Source organism: Macrotis lagotis, chromosome 3, assembly GCF_037893015.1.
Source record: "Macrotis lagotis isolate mMagLag1 chromosome 3, bilby.v1.9.chrom.fasta, whole genome shotgun sequence".
NCBI lineage: Eukaryota > Metazoa > Chordata > Mammalia > Peramelemorphia > Peramelidae > Macrotis > Macrotis lagotis.
The window spans coordinates 176817448-176842774 of record NC_133660.1 but is presented as its reverse complement, the minus strand read 5'-3'; the positions used below and the strand labels follow the sequence as shown (position 1 = coordinate 176842774).

Below are 25327 nucleotides of genomic sequence, written 5' to 3'. Positions count from 1 at the left end.
ATGATAAACTAGCAGCTCAAATAATTCCAACTAATGTGCTATATATATTTAAACATTTCATGAATAATAATGGGTTATCCATTAAATACCCAATGGTATTTCCATTCTAATAGAGGCAATTCAAGTCATGGAGCCTGGTTGTAGATTATAAGATATTTAAAACTGCAGAACACCTGCCTGGCAAATGTGAAGTTAACTAGTGGACAGCATATATGGGTTACTAGTGACATTAGTCAAGGGATCTAGAAAGAGGTCCCAGAACACGTTGGAGATGGATATGGACAGGAGCAGCAACAGAAGAAAGACATGTATAGGATAACTATCAGTAGGGATAATTAAAGTTGATCAAAAGATTGAAGGCAAGATAATACCTTTACCTCCAAGGAGTAAATCTCTAACAGTGGTATTTCAAGTCATCAGCATATAAAATAAACAAACAAACAAACAAACAAATAAATAAATAAACAAACAAACGAATGAATGAATAAACGAATAAATAAATAAATAATTTAGCTTTAGGGGAAGAGGACTTTCCCAGAGTCCTCTAATCACACCAGTAAGAGGCTCAATCTTCCCATGTTTAAGGCTTGTCTCATGGGATAGTCTAATTTGGAAAAAAAAGGAATGACAGCATTATTCAATCTCAAGTACTATTCTTTTATTCAATAATTTGCTCTCATATCAGGCTTTAATGAGAAAATGTGAGGGAATTTAAATTTCTTAGATGAACTCAATTATTACCAGAAACCATGTTCCCAATTTTCCTTCTAATTCCCTAAGATAACTTACTTCCTGTCTCCATTTCAAGTTGCAGAGAAACCTGATTGCAGCTATTCAGGCTTTGTACAGTTCTGTGAGAGCTATTTAGCAAAGGTGACTTCATTGGATCCTTCCTGGTGGTTGAGTTTCTGAGGTGGAGTTTTAGTACACAGGTGGTGTCATATCCTCCCAGGTCTTCAATGACAGGAACCACAGTGAAGTTGAAAACATGAAGTGGGAGAAAATTCTGAGCTGTCATTTCCATTGAGTCATTCATTATGGAAGCTAGAAGGAGAACAGAATTATGTCCTGCAAGGTATTTATGTGTAAAAACTCACTACAACTTTACTTTTTTCTTAAGAAAGAAGAATGAATGGACTAATGTGAAAATATGTTTAAAATGACTGGATATGCATAAGCTATATCTGATTACTTGCTGTTTTGGGGAGAAGAGAAGGAAAAAAGGGAGGGAGAAAAATTTGGACATCAAAATCTTATAAAAATGAATGTTGAAAATTATCTTTATGTAATTGGAAAAGAATGTTATTAAGGAAAAAAATATAAAAGGAGGCTAAATTTTTAAGATGGTAGAAACGGGAGGTCAGTCACTCAATCAATACACATTTATTAGGCTCTTAATACTATTACTACTACTATGACTGCTACCACCACTGGCCATTACTATTACTAATACTATTCAAATGCTGTCAGACAGGACTGAATAACAACAACAAATACTACTATTTCTACCATTACTATTACTACTTACTAATCCTATAACCACCACCACCACCACTACCACCACCACTACTACTCCTCAAATAGAGTAACAAAGAGTCAAACACAGCTGAACAAGAACATTACTACTCCTGCTACAGCTATCTTACTCTTATGACTCCTTTTATAACACTTTAATCTCAGCAAAGAGTTTTATATATGTTAACACATTTGATAGAATATGCTAAGTACTTGGGATGCAAAGAAGGATAAAAATACCATTCATCTTCTGCCAGAAAGGAAAGGAATTAAAAATAGAGAATAAAATGTACATTTTTGGATTTGGCCAATGTGGGAATTTGTTTTGCTAGACTATGACCATCATATAAATTTTTAAAAATTTTACATTTTTAAATTATTCAATTGAGAGAGAATAGGAGGAAAAGATAATGAAGTGGCTAGGTGGCACAGTGGATAGAGCACCAGCCCTGGAGTCAGGAGTACCTGAGTTCAAATTCGGCCTCAGACACTTAATAATTGCCTAGCTGTGTGGCCTTGGGCAAGCCACTTAACCCCATTGCCTTGCAAAATCCTAAAAAAATAAAAATAAAAATAAATAATGAAGTTGTAGGATTGGAGCAGAATTGACTATCTTCAAAGAGCAATGGACTATTTCTGCTTGATGTTTTGTGAGATAACAAATACCTTTTACCCTTTTTAAGAAGAGAGAGTGACACATGTGACCAGTCAATCTTGAAAAATATGCCTGTCTTCACAGGATTCTGTTTAAATTCCTTTGTAGCATTTATTTAATCCAAGGTATGGTGGAGATTAGGAAGAAGACTGGATCCAAGATGTCATTAGCATAGGGTGTGGAAATTCCCTCCCCCCACTTGTCTTTAACTAGTTTTACATATTAGCACTCCCTAGGACACTGAGAGATCAAACGACTAGTTCAGAATCACACAGCCAGTATGTGTCAGTGAAAAATAAAGAACACAGGTCTTCCTGATTCTAGTGCCAGCTCTCTATCTAGTATGTTTCACAGCCTCTCTAGGTGTCAGAAATACAAAGGCAAAAATTTTTGTTATTTTTATTCGACACACACACAAACACACACACACACACACACACATATACAGAGATGAGTACAATAATACATTACCAAAAATAAGCATAAGACAAAGTAAGATATGAGGAGGACAAACGAGAGAATCAAACAAAATACTCTAGGAAAATTCTGAGGAGGAAGAGAACACTTTTATGTAGGGGAATCAGAAAGCTCCACTGACAAGGTTGTCCCCTCAATTGAGCTTTGAAATAAGTTAAGGATTCTGAACTGCAGAAATTGGATTATAGAGCATTCCAAGGCTGCAGAGTTAGCCTGAACAATGCAAGGAGGCAGAAGTTGCATGCTAAGAGTAAGGAACAGCTGCTGCACAATCAGTTTGGATTTGTTGTTCAGTTGTATTTGACTCTTCGTGATCCTTTTTGAAATTATCTAGGCAAAGCTACTGAATTTGTTTTCCATTGCCTTCTACAACTTATTTTACAAAGGAGGAACCTGAGGCAAACAGGATTAAGTGATTTGTCCAGAGTCATACAGCTAAGTCTGAGGCTGGATTTGACCTCTAATCTTCCTGATGCCAGACTTGGAATTCTATTCACTGCACTATTTAGCTTCTCTGAAGCTGAAGTAATATAAAATGAATGGAAAAAATCCAGAAATAATGTTGGAGCCATATTATGGAGAGCCATAAATCTCATGCTGAAACATTTTCTTTTTATCCAAGAAACAATAGGGAAACTCCTGAGCAGAGAAATGACATGACCACACCACACCTATGTCTTTGAAGATTATTTTGGCTGTATTCTTGCAATCCTTGAATATAAAACAGGATTTATTTAACAATGACAAAACAAAATAACTCACAAAGAACTCACATTTTACCCATGAAAAGTCAATCAAGAAAATTCCTCCCATGGGACTCTATATCTTGACTTAAAGACTTAGGAGGAGACACTTCAAAGAACAAGCCAGCACTTTTGTCTGTGTCCTAGAGTGAGGCAATCCTATGCTAGTTAGTTCTCCAAGGGCCTCTATTTCCCAGGGAACCTATTAATTATACCAGACACTGTTTCACTATGGTATTGAAACCCCTTAGGCAGGAAAGGATTTAGGGTCTCTGGAGAATCAACCTTTTCCAAAAATGGCACCAATATACCCATCTTTACTTAATCATTGCTCACTCTGTATTTATATATGCTGAGTGCGGTGTGCTCTGGACATAAGACTACAAATTGTATCTATAAAATCATACCATGATAATCACATAGTGAAAGCAGTTTTATGACAAGCCCACCAGATCTGTCTTTGCAGAAGCCATATTCCTACCACCTACTCCCCACCTCTCACCCTACATATATTAGATCATGATGCCACATCCACTCTTGCCAGTCACTGCTCCCATAACAAAACATACCCCAAATACTTACTATAAAATGACTTTTCTTTCAGACTAATGCACTCACAACACCCATGCCAGCTTTTAACCACCTCAATTTCATATACATCCATCCTCTGCCTCTTCTCTAATACCCCTACTTTTTTTTTTTAGTTTTTTGCTAGGCAATGGGGTTAAGTGGCTTGCCCAAGGCTGCACAGCTAGGTAATTATTAAGTGTCTGAGGCCAAATTTGAACTCAGGTTCTCCTGACTCCAGGGTTGGTGCACTATCCACTGCGCCACCTAGCTGCCCCCCCTTAACTACTTCTTATGGAAGGGAAATGTACACTCATTTTTGTGGCTAATCTCACAGTGACAAAATTTAGGGAAGAAATTCCTAGCAGTCTTCCCCAAGTATCAAGACCTGCATATGCCTTCACCCTTAAGCCCTGAATAGAAACAATCTCCTGACACATCTTTGAGTAGAGATTGACTTAAATGGCCTTTTTATGGAAAGTTCCAATTGTAAGATTCTATCCTTAGGTCAGAAGTTATATTATTAGATCTGTTATTGATGGTTAGCATTTTAATTTAATGATCCAGTACCTTTGTCCTTAAAATATGTCATTTCCATTTTTATTGTTTTAAATTATATTTGATATAATGAATAATTTACTATTGATCACTTTTCTTTCCAGATGTCTTTCAGTTTGTTATTACCTTTTGTTATTAATTCCTGATGAATAAAATCTGTAGTTCCTTTGTATTCACACACTAAACATGAAGAATAGAGCTGTAATTTTCCAGCAGCTATTGAACAGGCCTTAGTTATATTATGATAGTAGAAGTGTTTTGCAGAAATTCTAAAAATCATAACTTCATGTTCCCTTCCTTGTTGCAAAAAGCTCACAAAAGAAATTTTGAATTCAGGGAGTAGATAAGTGAAATTATTTAGTGAAGTAATGTCAAGACAGGATAGTTCCACAATATTTCCTGAAAAAAAGAAAGAAAATCCTTTTGAATTAACAAATACATAGAGTGTGACATCTAAATAAAAATATACTTAGTTCTCAATTTTTAGCAAGCAAATCACATATATTTGGCTTACCTGTGGAAAATCTTTCAAATTGATTGATATCACCCACTCCTCTTTATTATTTCCTTTGTTGACCATCTTTGACAATCTGATACTTGTGTTTGGAACTCATAAGTGTTTTCAATTTACTGTTCTCTGATGATTAGTGATCTGTAGCATTTTGTATAGCATTTGATAGCTTCAATTTTTTTGCTTTGAGAAGTGCCTTTTCAAATCTTTTGGTCAATTAATTTTTGGAGTTTGGTTGCCATTATATTTGAATCAGTTTCTTATAAATATCAGAATTTTTTCATAGAAACTTGATACAAAGACCCCCCCCCATTATCTACTTCCTTTCTAATTTTAACTATATTGATTTATGTTTGTGCAAAAAGCTTTTCGGATTTATGAGGTCAGAGTTATCCATTTCACCTTTTATGATCCTCTATCATTGGTCTGGTTACAAATTCTTCCTCTAAAGTTGTGTCATATTGTTTTCATTCACATATATGATATGACTTTTTAGATATAGATTATCTGTCTACATGGAGATACTTGTGATATATATATATATATATATATATATATATATATATATATATATATATATAGAGAGAGAGAGAGAGAGAGAGAGAGAGAGAGAGTATAGTAGTGTGGAAATTATGATTTAAATCTTATTTCTTTCATTCTGTGTTCCAGGTTTCATGTGAGTTTTGTTGGAGAAAATTCTTACTTCAGTGATGCACATTTTTGGGCTTATTGAACATTTGGTTACTAGGTTATTTTGCTTTTGTATATTATACTTCTAATTTGCTCCACTCACCAATTTCTTTTTTAACTTGTACCAAATAGTTTTAATGATTACCACTTTGTAGTATAGTTTAGGACCTGGTGCTGCTGGGTTCTGTCCCTATTTTTTTCTTTTTCTTTTTTTTAAAATTGATTTAATATTTATTCTCATTTTGTACAAATATTCTTTTATACATTAATAAGATATTCTTGTTTAAGAGTAAACAAAATACCCCCTCCCCCAAAAATATAGACTCACTTGAATGATAAAGTAAAGGGGAGAGAAAAAAATTAAAATTAAAAAAATAATAGTAATAATTGTAGGTATGGCCAGGTGGCGCAATGGACGGAGCACCAGCCCTGGAGCCACAAGCACCCGAGCCCACATCTGGCCCCATACACCCAACAATCACCCAGCCATGTGACTTGCAAGCCACCCAAACCCCACTGCCCTGCAAAAAAAAGAAAAAGAAAAAGAAAAAGAAACCCAAAATAAAATAAAATAGTAATAATGGTAGGGGTGGCTGGGTGATGGACAGAGCATTGGTCCTTGAGCCAGGAGCACCCAGGGCCAAATCCAGCCTCAGACACCCAAAGATCACCCTGCTATGCGGCCCCAGGCAGGCCACCCACCCCCATTTGCCCCGTACCCTCCCCCAAAATAATAATAATAAAAAATGTGCTTGAGTCTTTGTTCCAACAACAATTCTGTCACGGGTGGATCACATTCTTTATGGTAAGTCCATGGCAAAAGTTACTTCCATATTTTTCCACTGTTGCCATTGCTGATCACAACACCCTCCTTTCTTATTTCTCCACTACCATGTACTCTATTTTCTCTCTCCTTTCACTGACTGTAGGGTCGCTGAGTGGTGCAGCAGACAGATCCCTGGTCCTGGGGCCAAGAGGCCCTGAGCCCCCCTACCACCCCTTAGGCCCAGAATCCACCTGGCCCTACGGTCCCAGACAGGCCATCCAATCCCAGCCCCTTGCAAGAAGTAAAAAAGAAAATGTGTTATATCTGACCACTCACCCCCCATGGTCCATCCTCTCCTCCATCACTCACATCCCCACCCCTTCCCCCTGCTCCCCCCTCCTTCTTACTCCAGATGCCTATACCTCATTGAGTATATATGCTGTTTCTTCTCCTAGCCACCTCTGATGAAAGTGAAGTTTCCTTCATTCCTCCTTGCCTTCTCCCCTTCCATAGCATTGCAATAGCTCATTGTAATAAAGAAAAATCTTATTATATGAAATATCTTGGCCTATTTCCCCTCTCCTTTTTCTTTCTCCCATCACATTTCTTTTTTTTTTCTAGTGACTCCATTTTTACACCATATTTTATCTTTGAATTCAGCTTTCTCCTGTGCTTCAATTATAAAAACTCCCTCTACCTGCTCTATTAACTGAGAAGGTTCATATGATTATTATCAGTGTCATTTTTCTATGCAGGAATACATGCAGTTCATCATCATTAAGTCCTTCATATCTTCCCCTTCTCCTCCAATCTCTATGCTTCACCTGAGTCCTGTATCTGAAGATCAAACCTTCTGTTCAGCTCTGGCCATTCCAACAGGAACATTTGAAATTCCCCTGGTTCGTTGAAAGTCCATCTTTTTCCCTGGAAGAGGACATTCAGCCTTGCTGGGTAGTTCATTCTTGGTTGCATTCGAAGCTTTTTTGCCTTCTGGTATATTATATTCCAAGCCCTATGAGCTTCCAATGTAGCTGCTGCTAAGTCCTGTGTGATCCTGACTGCAGCTCCACGATAATTGAACTGTGTCCTTCTGGCTGCTTGTAATATTTTCTCTTTGACTTGGGAGTTCTGGAACTTGGCTATAATATTCCTAGGGGTTGGATTTTTGGGATCTCTTTCTCAGGGGGATCGGTGGATTCTCTCCATTTCTATTTTGCCCTCTGCTTCTAGAATATCAGGGCAATTTTCCTGTAGTAATTCTTTGAAAATGATGTCAAGGCTCTTTTCCTGATCATGACTTTCAGGTATTCCAATAATTTTTAAATTATCTTTCCTAAGTCTGTTTTCCATATCAGTTGTTTTTTCAATGAGATATTTCACATTTTCTTCTAATTTTTCATTTTTCTGGTTTTGAAGTATTGATTCCTGATTTCTGGTAAATTCATCAATCTCCCTGAATTCTATTCTTTGTCTGAAGGATTTGTTCTCCTCAGAGTTTTCTTATCTCTTTTTCCATCTGGCCAATTTTGCTTTTTAAAGCATTCTTCTCCTCAATAACTTTTTGAACTGTTTTATCCATTTGACCTAAGCTAGTTTTTAGCATGCTATTTTCTTCAGCATTTTTTTGGATTTCTTTGACTAAGCTGCTGACTTCATTTTCATGTTTTTCCTGCATCTCTCTCATTTCTTTTCCCAGCTTTTCTTCTAACTCCTTCATTTGATTTTTCAAAGTCTTTTTTGAGCTCTGTCATAGCCTGAGCCCAATTTCTGTTTTTCTTGGAGTCTTTAGATGCAGGAGCTTGTGCTTCCTCATCTTCAGACTGAGTATTTTGATCCTTCTTGGGCTCATTTGCAAAATATTTCTCAATGGTGTTCCTCTTATTTCTCTGCTTGCTCATTTTCCCAGCCTGGGCCTGGTTTTGGGGTGCTTCCTTAGCTTTTGGTACCCTCCCAAAAGGGTCTCAGTGTGTGAGGCTCTGTCCTCCCTCCTGGTCTGTGGATGACCATAAGCTCCCCCCTCTGCCACGGGGCTGAGGTGGGGGGGGGGCCCTGCTGTTCTATGGGGGGGGCCTAGACTACGATCAGGATCTGAATGTGGTCAGAGCCCCAAAGTCCTGATCCAGGGGCAGAGGACAGAGCATTGGCTCTGGTTCATGACACTCCCTTCCCTCAGCTCAATGGGCTCATGCCCTGGGGGCTCCTGCTTACAGGCTCCACCTGCTTCTGTTCCTGGATCTGGGCTGTGCTGGCCATACTGCTTGCTGTGTGCCCTGAGGGATGGGCTCCACGTGCTTGCTCTGGCAGAGGTCCCCCGCTGTTCCCCCAATTTGTGCCCAGTGCTCCCCGGGGTGTAGCTCAGGAGACTCCCCCACTGCTGTGAGCCTCAGCTCCCAGCGCCCTGGGGCTGCCTCTGGGAGGATGAAGTTCTTTCACTCTGGCAGGCCACCCCTCTGGCGGGCGCCCCTCCGACCCCAGGAAGCAGAACCTTTCTGCTCTTTTCCAGATTACCTTGAGTAGAACTGCCTCACTTGGACCCTATGTGGGTTCTGTCTCTTGAAAATTTAGTTAGAGTCCTTAGTTTATGAGTTTTATGATAGAGCACCTAAGATACGATCCTTTCTTGTCGCCATCTTGGCTCTGCCCCTCTATTTTTTTTTTCATTATTTCCCTTGAGAGTCTTGATATTTTGCTCCTCTACATTCATAGTTATAGAGTAATCTTTTGGTGGTTTAATTAGCATGATACTGCATATATAAACTAATTTGGACATATTATCATTTTCATTATATTGGCATGACCCAATGAAAATCATTAGCATCTCTTGAATCATATAGATATGACTTATGAATATAAAGAATGCTTTGTATTTCCTATAGTGTGTTGATAGGTGTACTCTTAAATATTTTATTTATTCTATTGTTATTTTGAGTGAAATTTATCTTTCTATCTTGGTCTGATGAGTTCTATAGGTAATGTACAGAAAAGTTGATGATTTTTATGGTATTACACTGCCATTTTGTTGAAATTATTTCAATTAATGTTTTAGTTGAATCACTTGAGAACTAAGAAAACTATCATGCAAAGAGCAATAATTTTGCTTCCTTTTTGCTTATATTTATTACTTCATTTTCTTCTTGCTGTATTTCTATAGATAGCATAACAGAAACTATAAATAGTAATGATGATAATGGTTAGGCTTATTTTTTACCTTTGCTCATATTGGAAAAGTCTCTGGTTTTTCTCTAAGTATAATGTTAGCTCTTGTTTTTAGTAGATATGAAATCTAGTGAATATATAATAGAAATGGATATTACATCTTCCTATATTTTTAATATTTTAAGAGAAATTGGTGTTGTATTTTGTAAAATTTTTGCATCTATTAGTATAATCATGTAATTATTATTCTTGATATTTACATAGTCTGTTGTGTTTATAGTTTTCCTAATGATGAACCAATTCTGCCTTTATGGCATATATCCAACCTGATCATATTGTATACTTTTAATATGCTGCTCTAGTTGATTTTTAAATATTTTATTCAATATTTTTATGTTGACATTCATTAAGGATATTGTTCACTTTCTTTCCTAGCTTCATTGTTACATGGTATGATTTTCATTGAGAAGGCCCTATAATGCACTCCTATAATCATCATAAGATCATCCACAAATAAGAACATCTGAAGGATATCATTCCTATAAGAAATATTCTTCCATGTAGACTTTGTCCAAAGCATCATCCACAACAGTGGCAAACATCTTTGGCAAAACTATCTCTTCTTAAGGGGTAGCTAGGTGGCACAGTGAATAGAGCACTGGCCCTGGGTTGAAAACCCGGCCTCAGACACTTAATAATTACCTAGCTGTGTGGCCTTGGGCAAGCCACTTAACCCCATTTGCCTTGCAAAAAACCTAAAAAAAAAAACTCTCCTTATTTTTGGCTCTTTCAACAATGATAAGAGGTTCATTGATCAGAGTATTTTTGTTGTATTTAAAAGGGAAACATATTTATGAAAATGAAACTTCTTAGAAACAAATGTAATTTCCTTCACTTGTGTTTTGAAAACCTACTTCACAAAATATAAAATAAAGATGAGCTCTTTAGACAACAATTCTGTACAAAAAAATCTGGTGTTCTTCTAGAAGAAAGTTCATGACCATTTCTTCTATAAGTTCTATAGGAATCCCCATTTAATTATAATTGGATTAGAAAATCTTCAAGGTCTCTTCAGTCTCTGAGAGTATAACTAGTTATATATCACAACAGCCAAATTAATGAGAAGTAGAACAACATAGGAAGAAAGTACAATGCATGGGATTCAGGAGAGCCAGAATCAATTCTTGATGCTTAGTAGTCACGTTACTTTGGGAAAGTCACTTCTTTTCAACATTTCAACATTTCAGTTTCCTCACATGTAAGGATATAATTTTCCCTATCTGCTTCACAGGGTTGTTATGAAGATCAAATGAGAGAATGTGTATAAAAGCACTTTGAAAATGGTTAGGCATGGGGCGGCTAGGTGGCTTAGTGGGTAAAGCACCGGCTTTGGAGTCAGGAGTACCTGGGTTCAAATCCGGTCTCAGACACTTAATAATTGCCTAGCTGTGTGGCCTTGGGCAAGCCACTTGACCCCATTTGCCTTGCAAAAACCTAAAAAAAATGGTTAGGCATTATGCAAATGTAAGATTATTAGTACAATATAGGTACTAGCTCATCTTCCAAATTGAGAAAGTAAAAGATTTTTCATGATCTACAATTATATAGTATCCATCCTACTGTTCAATTCTATTAGCATAAATAATCAAGAGATACCTTTTGGGAGTCCTAGCACAGCACTACTAACTGCTGTGGGGTAAATGACTTATCTTTTAGTTTATTCATAAACTATATTGAGGTGACTCAATGTAGGAAAAGAACTGAATTAGAGGCTTTTGGTTCTCTTCTTGTCTATGTCTTGACATCCTAATCTTATCTCACTGCTCAGATTGGACAATATAGCTTTTTAAAGGTCTAAGCAATGCTGAATCCAGTGAAAGAGATTATTTCACATTTCTTACAAGGTATTCTCCCCATTTTGGTTCTTAAGATTATACTTACACAAACATTGTCACTGGTCCTTTTTGACTTGTAATCAAATAAAGTTTTAGATCTTTAATTTTTATTCAATTTATACACCATTGCAGACTTTCTAATTTTTTTGATTGATTGAATTTGTATTTTTAAACAGCAGTAAATATAAGTACTTAATATAAGTATAAAGATATTAACTTTGTTTTAATTTTTCATCATCTCACCAAATCATCCTATTTTCTATTTAATATTTCATATTTGATTTCATAATGTGAAACCATAATCATGATAAAAATAGAGCAAGTATTTTGTGACCTTGCCTTCTCTGGGGTAGAGTTTCCTCACATATGCAAAATAAGGAGGTTAAACTACATGATTTCTAAGGTTCATAGGCAAGTGTCCAAAGTGTGCCACCTACCACATTCCATCACCCCCCCCAAATTGGATATTTTTTCTCATTTTTAGAGTTTATATTTAAGTTGATTGGTAATTTTTTAAAATAGTTTGTCTTACTTTAATTTGATTACTGAAAATAATGTCCTTGATAATTGACATAAAAAGATATACATTCAATAAATCTTCTCCTAAAAAGGAACCCCTTATATGCACAACCCAATGAAAGCATGTTGAATATGTTACTGGTAAGAACTCTTCTACCTCTTCAACCTCTGATCCAAATATTTGAGTATATATTACCCAAAACATAATTCAAATAGTATTATTTCTTTTGTGGGAAAGAGTTGTAACCAAAAATCAATTCATCTCCATTTATGATGTCCCTTTCAGGGAGATGGGAATATTTTGTCAGATAGAATGCTATATTCCAGAGTTTTTATGTGCTCCTAAAACACATGGAAAGGAATTGGTGATTCTTGGCCATTCCACATTTCCCCCATGACACTATTCATCTGATACAGTTTCCAAATTCTTGAATTTATCTAGCTCTGTTGTGACTAAATAGGATGATAGAGATTTCTAATGCCATTGTTCCCGTCTTCTAATCCAATTTATAACAAACTAAACATTCTGGAACTGAGGGTGCATTCTTTTATTCATTCAATTAGGGGGAAAAATGCCCACAGAGCACTTTTCTTTCTAATATAATTATTCAGCTTCTAGGATGGGATAATATTCCTGTCTCCATAAACGGGGTTCTATACATCTAATGCTTATTAATATTTCTAGGAACCAATCAGCAAGATGACAATATTCCATCCGTACTCTAGAACTTGAGCTGCAATCTTCTAATCAGTATTCTACTGAGTGATTCTTAAGATATAGAGGATTATCCAAATAAAGGACTTCAAGTTGAATGAACAAAGAGATATTACTTACAACTGTCCAAGTCAATCATTTTTAATTTCAGTTAAGACAGTTTTTCATTGCTTCATTCTGATATGGAGGTGACCCTGGATTCTTGAAAGACAGCTGAGTGCAGACCTTGGTTCATTCTATTATTCAAGGAAAACGTAAAATATAGTCTAGTACTGTCTACTTTCTTAGGTCCTGCCTAGGAAGGTACACAGACATTTATCACCAGTAGGCTAACCATTTTGAAATTTAGTCATGGACCTGACAACCCAAGAAACAAAAAAATAAATAAATTCATCCTCAACCCTGTGCAATCAATTCTCTTTACCTACTGCAGTGACAGTTGGGAAAAGGCTAAGAAGGCTAAGATTAAGAATCACTCATTCCTATGCCCAAAGGACAACAAAACTGCGCATATCCTTTGTTCTAGTAATACCTCCACTGGGTCTATACCCTGAAGAGATTATGAAAAAGGGTGAAAACATCACTTGTATAAAAATATTTATAGCAGCTTGTGGTGGCAAAGAATTGGAAATCGAGTGAATGTCCATTAATTGGGGAAATGATTTAATAAACTGTGATATATGTATGTGATGGAACACTATTGTTCTATTAGAAACAAGGAGTTATGGGAATTCAGGGAAGCCTGGAAGGATTTGCATGAACTGATGCTGAGCAAGATGAGCAAAATCAAAAGAACATTGCACCCCCTAACAGCAACATGGGGGTGATGATAAACCTTGATGGACTCACTCATTCCATCAGTGCAACAATCAAGCACAATTTTGGGGTATCTGGTTCAGAGAATACCATCTGTATCCAGAGAAAAATTGTGGAGTTTGAACAAAGGCCAAAGACTACTATCTTTAATTTAAAAAAAAACTGTTACCTTGTTATGTAATTTTGCTATCTCTTATACTTTATTTTTCTTCCTTAAGGATATGATTTCTCTCTCATCACATTCAACTTTGATCAATGTATACCATGGAAACAATGTAAAGACTAACAGACTGCCTTCTGTGAAGGGGTAGAAGGAAGGAAGCAAGATTAGGGGGAAAATTGTAAAATTCAAAATAAATAAACAAACAGATAATTTTAAAAGTGTATTTAAAAAAAAAGAATGTAAGTGCTTCAAAGGTAAAAAAAAACCCACTCATTCCCAGACTATCTACAAACATTAGCTTAACTATTGGTGCTCTGCATAGTATATTTTATGATTAAATATTAAATATTTCTTCCTTTAAAAAAAAGCACATTTCTTATTTTTATACCCTACTGACATGCTATGTTAGTCAATCAATAAACATTTATTGATTATTGTATTAGGCATTATCCCAGTAGTTCATTGTTTGGTTTTTTTTTTGGTTTTGTTTTTTTGCAAGGCAAATGGGGTTAAGTAGCTTGCCCACAGCTAGGTAATTATTAAGTGTCTGACACCAGATTTGAACCCTGGTACTCCTGACTACAGAGCCAGTGCTTTATCCACTATGCCACCTAGCTGCCCCTTGTTCATTGTTTGTTGACCTTAAGAAGTATTTGATTCAGTAAAGCAAAACTGGCCAACAAGGTGCCTCTTATGCACATGTCAGGAACTATATAGGAATTATGTTAGTACAAAGGTGAGAGTATTCAACAATGACTGAGTAGTCAAATGGTATAAGACTATACTATTAGTGAGAATTTTTGAGAGTTAAGGAAAAATTTTGAAACATCCCTGATCTTTATGGGCATTTATTTGCCCAAGACAGTGGTTTGGCGATTTGAACAGGAACTGTCCAAATTATATAGTAACTCCACTGTTTAGTTGCTGATTTTCACAGATGTTGATTTGAATTCATTTCCGTTTGGCCATAAATGCATCATACTAAACAAGTGGGGTGCTTACAAATTATGACTCATTCAAACCACACCTGGTCAGTCTAGAAAATAATTAGCAGTAGGCTCCAAAGCAAAATCTTCATTCCAAACCCAAGGGCAAAAGCTCAAATTTGTTTCTTCATATTTTCATTTTCTGTCTCTCTGAGAGGTGAAACCTCCCAGTATAGCACTATGTGAAAAAGAAAGCAACATCCTATGGAGAGTGAATGATAAATACACGGATGCCATAAACCAGATAGGAAGCCTGGGAGTCCTGAGGGGAGAGAGGCTTATAAACAGAATATAAAGGAAAGGCAGTTTAAATGTATGCCAGCAGGCTTGTATTTGGAAACTTGATTGTGCCACTATTGGAAAGACAAATGGGAGCATGAAAAGGGGAAATGGAAATACTGTATTATAAAAAAGAAATAAAATATTTTAGAAACCATGAAACCCTAAAGAGGGAAAGAATGTTTAGGGCTAGTATGGAGAGAATTATAAATAGTTAAGGAATCAACTAAATTTTATAGGAAACAAATTCTATAGGAGTTGGATTTCATCCCACATACATTTTCAAGAAGCCATAGGTTTCTGTTGAGACTTCAAGGTCCAAAAATATTCATAGATTGAATGAGTTTCTTTCAGAGATCTTGGTTTTCTTTCCCCTTTTTACACACATGAATTTTTAAGTTCTATTTATCATTTTGCAATATGAAGGTACCAAGCATAGTATAGTGATGTTCTTTTAAAGTAAGTAGTTTTTCCCTCCATAATTTTGCCCTCCAAATCACATTTTGGACACTCCTCTACAGCTGCAATGAAGCAGTTATTTAAAAAAAAATCATCTCAAGCAAAAGTTGCCTCTACTGCCATCTGGGTAAGGGGATATGATCTATCCTGCTAAAGCCGTTAAAAATGCTTTCCATATAGCAATTTTGGCAAGATAGTTTTTTGCTTCTTCATTTTGTAACATGTATTTAGAAATATCTTCTAACACATGATGCAATGATCTTAAAGTACAGCTAGTTGGGAATTGTTTCATAAAGAGTTCATATATCAAGATTAAAACTGCCTTCTTTTGATATTATCCCAGACTTTTATTTTCTAACTTTTTATATAATACCCAACTTAAAAAATACTATCCTACATCAATTAATGCAACTAGTTATAAGATACCAGAAACTCAAACATTATTAAAATTTAAAAATAATAATAATAATATGTAAAAGTAGCTTTAAAATTTGTAAAGTGAATTGCAATATTATCTCATTTATCCTCATACTAATCCTGAGAGGTAGTTGTTACAGTTATCTTCAACTTACAAATGAGGAAACTGAAACATACAGAGGTTAAGCAACTTGCTCAGGGCAACATGAAAAGTAATTGAATTATAATTATCTGAGGTCAAATTTGAACTCAAGATTGTGAGAACCAAGGTCCAGAAGTTTATCCACTGAGTCAGCAAGATGCCTAGCATTAATAAAATGATGAAGACTGACAAATAAAATAATGAAACTAAAACTATTAGTGAAAAGGGGAGGACAGTTCTTTTGTAGGAGACTCAGAAAATCATTCAGATCATTAAACCATTATATTATCTAAACTTTTAAATTAATTATCATCACAACTGACATTTTCTGCAGAGTATAGATAATTTGATGTTAAGAAGTATAATAGATTAGTCCTTTTATATAAAAGGATTAATCATTAGTGATTATTGAGTCTTTGTTACTGTTTTCTTGCTTTTCACTAATTGTTACAATCCCATTTTCAAAAAAGGATGTGAAAGGAGACAAAATGGAAACTGACAAACCCATCTCAAGATTTCAAGTTTCCTCTTAAAAGTTCATAAAGAAACTGAAATAAATGAACAGCACTTATTCTGAGATAGTCTGTATTATCATATATCAATGCCATTCATGAAGTGAAGATGAAACTATTCCTCTGGCTTAACGAAATACTGATAGATACACTTCGAAAAGAATATTTTCTTGGAAACTGAATAAACAGCTTCTTCTACCAGTAAGAGGACCTATAAGCAGATCAGCTCTTATATAGAAGTGGACATATTTTTAAGCATTGACAGGTATTTTTTAGAAGTAAAAGCAAAACTACAAGGAGAAGAATGCTTTGAAAAGTAGAATTGGCCAAATGGAAAAAGAGACACAAAAACTTACTGAAAAAAGAATTCCTTTAAAAAGAGAATTGGCCAAATGGAAAAGGAGGTACAAAAGCTCACTGAAGAAAATGATTCCTCAAAAATTAGAATTGGACAAGTGTAAATTAATGACTTTATGAGACATCAAGAAACCAAAAAAACCTAAAAGAATAGAAAAATAGAAGACAATGTGAAATATCTAACTGGAATAACAACTGACCTGAAAAATAGATTGAAGTGGAATAACATAAGAATTATTGGACTACCTTTAAAGCTATGATTTAAAAAAAAGAGTTTAAACATCATCTTTCAAGAAATTATCTAGGAAAACTGTCCTGATATTCTGGAATTACAGGGTAAAACAGATATTGGAAAAATCTACAAATCACCATTTGTATGAAACATCAACATGAAAACTCCCAGGAATGTTATAGTCAAATTCCAGAGCTCCCAGGTCAAGAAGAAAATTTTGCAGAAAATTTTCTTTAAAAAGAAACAATACAAGTATTGTAGAGCCACAGTCAAGATAACACAAAATTTAGCAGCTTCTACATTAAAGGATCAGAGGACTTGATATATAATATTCAGGAGGGCAAAGAATCTAGGATTATAATCAAGAATCACTGAAAAGTGAGTAGTAGGGGTAGTAGGTGTGGAAATAAACATTCAATGAAATAGAGGACTTCCAAGCACTCCTGATGAAAAAAAACCAGAGCTGAATAGATAATTTGATTTTCAAATGTAAGATTCAAGAGAAGTATAAAAAAGGAAAAACAAAAGAAAAATAATTACATTATTAAATTATTTACATTTCTACATGGGAAGATGATACTTATAACTCCTAAGAACTTTATCATTATTAGAGCAGCTAGAAGTATATATAGATAGAGTGCATGGGTGTGAATTGAATATAAAAGCCCTAAAATTATAATGATGATGATGATATCTAAAAAAAATAAAATTAATGTGTGAGAAAGGAATGCACTGGGAGAAAGGTAAAGGAGTAAATTATTGCAGTAAATTATTCATAAACAAAAGAAGGATGAAAGAGTTTTTTCATAACTTGGGAAGATGGTGAGGTGGGGGATACTTAAGTCTTATTATCATCAGAATTGACTCAAAAAGGGGGAAAACATATACATTCAATTGAGTATAGAAATCTATCTTATCCTACAGAAAAGTAGAAATGGAAGGGGATAAGGGAAGACAGGAGGGGGAAGTGGTAGTAAGACGCAAAATACTTAAAGAGGGACTAGGTGAAAGGAGAGAGAGAGAGAGAATAGAATAAACAGGGGAAAGAGGATAGAGGGGGATGCAATTAGTAATCAAAATTGTGAAAAAAAATTTTGAATCCAGTTTCATAAAGGACTTATTTCTTAAATATATAGAAAAATCATTCAAATTTATAAAAATTAAGAGCCATTCCCCAATTGATAAGTGATTAAAAGATATGAAGTAATTTTTCTGATAAACAAAGCTATCTATAGTTATATGAAAAAATATTCAAAATCACTATTGATTGGAAAAATACAGATTCAACAGTGCTGCGATACTCCTACTGTTAGATTGGTTAATAGGTCAGAAAAGGAAAAAGACAACTATTGAAATGGATGTGGGAAAATCAAGACATTAATGCACTGGTGGTGGAGTTGTGAACTGATTTATCCACTCTATAGAACAATTTGGAACTATGCTTAAATGCCTATAAATCCTTTTGACCTAGAAATATTGTTACTAGTTTTGTATCTCAAAAGTTTTTTTTAAGGAAAAGGAACTATTTGTGCAAGAATTTTTATAGTAACTCTTCTCTGGATTCAAAAAAGAATTGAAAATTGAGGAGATGCCCAAAATTTGGTGAATGGCCGAACAAGTTGTAAAATGATTGTGATGGAATTTCTGACACTATGTGACCATTAACAAGTCATTTAAAATATGAACCTCAGTTTCTTCAACTATAAAGTGCGAACAATAATATTACATTGCTTACCTCACAAGACTTTCATGAAACTCAAATTAAATAGTAGATGAAAAGTGTTTTGCACTCTTTAAATAACTATAAATGTAGTTATTACTTTTTTGTAAAATGTACTAGAAATTCGCTTATGCTTTTTAAATTCTAAATTTTGTGATCAATGATTGTAATCATGTTCTAATCTTGATGTTAAGTCAATTTGTTCATATTTTATCATCCTGCTCCCAATATTTCACTATTGAAATAAGTTATTTATCTTTTTAGTATTCATGTTATGAAATATCATATCTGTCTTTTAATAGCATTAAAATACATACTTTGATCAATCTCATACTCTGTCAATACAACTGCAAAAATCATATGAAAACTGTTCTATAAGAAATGATGAGCAAGATGCTCTCAGAAAAATCTTGCATGCAAGGAAAGACTTGCATGAGTTGATTCAAATTAGTAGAATCAGGAGAATGTATTAACAATTGTAAGAATGACCAACTGCGAATGACTAAGCTATTCTCCACAATACAATTCAAGACAACTGTGAAGGACTTCTCAAGGCTGAAAAATGCTATCCATCTCTAGAAAAAGAATTGATAACAGTCTGAATAAAGATTGAAGCATACTTTTTAAACTTTTTTAGTTTGGGGTGGGGGGGTTGGTCTATGTTTTTTTTTAACACTATAACTGATATGGAAATATGTTTTACATGACTACACATGTATAAAATATACAAAATTGCTCGCCTTATCAGAAAGATGAATGGGGAAGGAGGGAGAGAAATTGGAACTCAAAAATTTTAAAACAAATGTCGAAAACTTTTTTATATGTATTTGGAGAAAAAGAAAATGCTAAATAAAAAACTTAAAAAGAAAAAGTGAAACTCAAAATTGTTCTGTATAATATTACATCAAAAATTCCATGATATATCATTTTACTATACTCTAGTATCTTTCTAGTTAGTGGTTTGGGAACTAAGAAAAATGTTTAACATAGAAGATAATTAAAGTATATGTACCATGGTGATTTAGAGTAAATGTGGATGGAAATTATATTCTTCATCTTGGCCTTTCTATGTCACAAATAATGCTTTGCCAAAATTGATTTTTATTAAGTAACTTAAGTAACACTTGTCTCAAATAGAAGTAAAAGATTTACAGCTCAAGCAAAAGAAGAAGTTTCTCATTTATCTAATAAATAGATAAATGAATCTACATATTAGGTCAAAGGGTAGATGACTAGACAAAATATCGCCACAATTACATGTTCAATTCAATTCATCAAGCATTTCTTTAACAATTACAGCCAGTCATTGTGTTAGGTACTAGGTATAGAAAGTTTAAAACAAAACAATACCTGCTATTAAGGAGCTTACATTCATGTGACATTATTTTTAACACCACTCTTGTGATGGACTCAGAGAAAAATTAACTAAAATATTATGCTAAAATGACAAAGAATTAATTTAAGTTCATTCTCCTGAATCCAATATATTCTTTCTACTATACTTATTGGACCTATAGAAGGATTACATTGGGAAAAGACCTGGATTTAAATTCTAGTTTTGATATTTAATGTGTGCTGCTCAGTAAGTCCTTAAATTTTCTCAGTAGTAAGTAAATAGAGTACTGAACTTAGAGTCAGGAAGACCTGAATTCAAAACCTACTTTGATACTACCTATGTAACTATTAGCAAGTCATTTAAAATCTGAACCTCAGTTTCCTCATCTATAAAGTGGAAACAATAATACTTTAGTGCTTACCTCACAAGACTATTGTAAAGCTCAAATTAGATAATGGATGGAAAGTTTTTTGCACATTTTAAATAACTATATAAATGTAGTTTTTTATTTATAAAATGTACCAGAAATTCACTTATGTTTTTAAATGCTAAATTCTGTGATCTATGAATACATCCACAACCTAATCTTCATGTGTTAAGTCAACTTCTTCATATTTTATCATCCTGTTCACAATATTTCACAACAGAAATAAATTATCTATTTCTATTTTGCATATAATATGATATATCTGAGTCTTTCAATAGCATTAAAATATATACTTTGTTCAGTCTCATGCTGTCAACACAACAGCAAATAATTTTAAGAAAATTGATTCATTTATTCATATAATGTGATTTATTAAAAAGCATCCATATGATCAATCTCATCTCTTTTTTGGTGGCTTTGGAAATATGTAGATGCAACTGAAAACCTTATAGAGTTTGAGTGGAATTTATTTCTATTCCCTGTGGGCATTAATCAAATGTATTCAGTTAACAAAGAAGCACTCTTTCTTAAAGTCCTATTTTGCAATAAAAGTTAAGAAATTACTAATCTTCAGGGAATCTTTTTTTGTTATCATATGAAAAGATATTTTAATTTCTTATCCATTGATTCAATTTCAACCTAGGACTTTTTAATTATCATCATATTGTAACATTTTGTATCTAGATTTTTATTTATTCTCTTTCTCTTTCATGTTAAATTTCATTTTAATTTAAACCAAGAATATACATAATCTTACTAACATTTCCAAAATTCATAAATACTACCACTCTCCTCAAAATCTAAAACAAGAGATTATTTGTGTGATTTGCACAGTGGGTATCTAATAAATATATGTTGAATTCAATGAAGGCAGTGCTGTATGGAGCATTATATTGTGGGATTGAAAGTTAAAAAATATTTCAATCCAATAAATGTCTAATAAATTTATGAACATATAAGTCATCACAATCCAATAACACAAACTAGCTTTTAAAGCACAAAATGAGTACAAGATTTCCATGAATTTCTTTCACAAACTAGAAAATTTATTTTAAACTTTCCTTTTTAATTTTCATGGATATCGTGTTCATAATTCAGATCACAATTCCTCCATGACATTAAGGTTACTATACCATATTACTAACATTTGTAAAATACTTAAATTTTTCAAAATACATTACATCTATTATCTCATTTGATAATAAATCAACTGTAACTTCATTTTGTTTTGCTAGAGCTTATCAGGCAATCAATTTTTATAAATAGCATGAGTACAAAAAAAAAGACTTTTTGCCATTTCATGGCATCAAGAAAAGGAAGGTCATTTATTATAATCATTTACTCACCTTTGGATGTCTTGAAATATTCTGGCAAAATTAAAATGAACATGATTATTATCGCCACTAATAACTTGAGGAGAGCTGGTTTTGTCATATTCAAGCACATAGCATGAAATAACTCACATCTAGTGCAGTAGTGGTGTGTTTCTTCCTGGTTTAAGTTTCATTTTTTTGTGGTATATTATGTTAATGTAACATACTTCAGACTTCCTTTTGGGGATGACTGTTTTTATTGTTACAAAGAAGGTCTGAAGAGAGTCTTCATTTTTCTGGGTAGCTTTTTATTTTAGAAAATTACCCTTAATAAACACTTTTAAGACATGTTCTAAATGTGAAATTTAAATAAATACATAGCCAAGGGGTTTTGTTCCTATCATGTTTTGTAGATGTTTGCTCATTTTTATCAATTTGTGCAGAAAAATATAGTTCTACTCTCTCATTGCCAAAGAGAAAGCAATGACAATGTAAATGTCCCAAGAAGCATGATCCAGGAAATAATACATTTAGAAATCAATAAACAGTGTGGTACTTCACTGTAAGAGAAAACTCAAGAGGCATGCAGAATTTTGGTTCTATTTTGTCAAAGTATACATAGTAACAGGAGAATTAGGATAAGATACAGTTCCCACAAATGCTGTAGTTATCATACAGTCATATTTTCTGTTTCGTGTCAAGATAGATGTTTCATTATGACAACCATAGTGAAATTATATACATATTTCATGGACTATAAATGAGAATACAGGGAAAATGTATAGTGAATCATGCAATTCTAAAAACACATATATTGACATAAGAAATACATATCAAATATTATTTTAATGCAGAGGTTTTTTTTTCTTAGAGGGGATTTCATTTTCTTTCTTTTCAATTTCTGACTAAAAGTTAGCAGTATCTTTTTTTCTTCTCTGCCCACATAGGTGTTTAGAGCAGCTAAGTGACCCAGAGGATAGAGTGCCAAACCTATAATCAAGAAGATTCATATTCCTGAGTTCAACTCCGACCTCAGACATTTACTAACTGTGTGAGCCTGGGTAGATCACTTAACCCAGTTTGCCTCAGTTTCCATATCTGTAAAATGAGCTAGAGAAGGAAATGTCAGATCACTCCAGTATCTTTGCCAAGAAAACCCTAAATGGGGTCATGAAGAGTCAAACATGATTGAAAAATGTTTGAACAAAAATAGCCCATGTAGGAGAATGATCAGGAAAGGGTATTACTGAGAAGAAGAGATTTCTCCTACAGGAGTGAAGCACATGAACTGGAGGAGGTCAGGGATTTTGTTTGGAAGATGAAGTTAGTAAACTAAGAGGCCCAGAATCTATGATAGAGTCACTGGTATAGGGAAAGGAAAGCTGCACCTGGAATTAGGGAAGACTTGTTCAAATCATGCCTCTCACCCTGAACAGTATTACAGGTCAAATGAGATATATCCAAAAATCAATGATATATCCAAAAATATCAAAATATCAAAATCAAGATATATATTTTAAAAATCAAATGAGATATATCCGAAGCACTTTGTAAGCCTCAAAAAGCTTTATAAAATCAGCTATTAACATTATTCCGGGAGACATGGGAAATAAAGGAGAAAGACATCTGTGGGAATCTTTCACTGCAGTGCAAGTAAGTCCTGAACTAACTAGAGACAAGGTCCAGTAGCAAGTGGCTGGAGAAGGGAGAGTGAGGAAAAGCTGGTTGTTCCACCCTTAGCTCACAAACATCTGAAATTTCAATGAAATTCCTTCCCATTAGTGTTGCAGTAATATCACTAGCAGAACTCAGGAAGGAGATATAAAGCACAAATAAAAATTGGAGTCAGAGCTAGATAGCTAGAGTTAGAGGGAAAGAAATCAATAAGTTGCCTTCACATTGATTGTAAGAGCATTTAAATCTTGCAGTTGCAATAACAAAAGCATACAAATTAATATCCTCTTGTTTTAGGAGTCTAATTATACATTTGGCCCCCGAGATAAGGGTTCCTTACCAGTGTTCATAAACTTGGGTTTAAAAAAATTATAACCACATATCAATTGATTTCCTTTGTAATCCTATGTATTTTACTATATGCTATTTTACTATATTTTACTATACTATATTACTATATACTATTTACTATATAAAAACATTATTCTGAGAAGGGATTAAAATAGTTTCACCAGCCTACCCAAATAATACAATAAGAGCTTCCACCCCAAAGGAATGAGTCTCATATTAAATTCCAAAATTCCCATATTGTCAAGTACATTTTTATCAATGCACAGTTAGCTCTTGGTTTTTAATCTTGTGATATAAAAATAGTCATATAATGACAGGCTCTGGAATTTATTATTCCCTTATGTTTTGCTCAAATATTTGAAAGCTTCAAACATTGCAAAAGTTCCTGGTGTCAGTCCTCAACCCTCACAGGTCTTTAATTTTATTAGTTTCTCCAGGTTCACCTCCAGATCCAACTAAAACTAATACATACTAAAGTCACAAGCTTCTAATTTATAAAATATAAAGTCAACCTTTTCCTTCTCCCATTACTTCCATCTTCTAGTTATATACTTGCTGATAACACAGCCTCCCTGATTACCTGAATATTAGATACACCTTCATTAGTTGAGGTGGGGAATCTGGAACATTCTTTGGGACATTCTTTATTCCTCATTGCTACTTCCAGGGTCTCTCCCTACCACCATCACTCAGTAAACTTGCCTCTTTTGAGGTTCTTGGTGTCCATCTCTACTACTTAATCAAAACACTGGTAGCTATTGCTTACAGATCTCTAGTTCTTCTTTAAGACTAGTATCAGATTCACAAGTTTTCTTTTCTCTCCAACTCCTGCCCTCCTACTAGGAAATTTCAATATACCATATTGACTCTTCCTCAAAAACCTTAACTACTCAGTTCCTCAATTTATCCATTTCCCAGGACATACTCTACTCACTCCTCCCCACCTCTCAGCCACACACAAAGATGGTCCTACCCTTGATCTTGCCATTATCCACAAATATAACATTATCATGTATAATAACTACAAAATCTCCTTATACAGCCATAATCTCTCATTTTTTCTTTTTCTTTTTTGTTTTTGTGGGCAATGGGGTTAAGTGACTTGCCCAAGGTCACACAGTAAGAATCAAGTTTCTGAGAACAAATTTGAAATCAGGTCCTCCTCACTCTAGGGTTGGTACTCTATCCACTGTGCCATCTAGCTGTGCCCCCAACCATAATCTCTTGGCTTTTCATTCTCTCTTTACCTTCCCTTACTTCTCTGTCTACACTGTGATCTCCAATTTTCTGATCCTTCAATTCTCTCCCTGGTCATCTCCGTTCACCAGCTACTATCTCCTCTTTTTCTCTACCTTGGCCCCTTAGTAAACCAACCC

At 34.3% G+C, this 25327-nt stretch overlaps 1 protein-coding gene across 1 annotated transcript in view; it reads right to left on the bottom strand.

Annotated features, from left to right (window-relative positions):
* The window catches only part of TMEM156 (transmembrane protein 156), a 28020-nt gene extending 5936 nt beyond the window's left edge, over positions 1-22084 (bottom strand). Inside the window, exons 1-3 of the mRNA XM_074229633.1 lie at positions 21960-22084; positions 4642-4914; positions 790-1044 (exon numbers count right to left, since the gene is read on the bottom strand). Coding sequence (XP_074085734.1) covers positions 790-1044; positions 4642-4914; positions 21960-22059 — 628 coding nt within the window. The 5' untranslated portion in view covers positions 22060-22084. The remainder of the gene's footprint in view (positions 1-789; positions 1045-4641; positions 4915-21959) is intronic.
* Positions 22085-25327: the final 3243 nt, after the last annotated feature.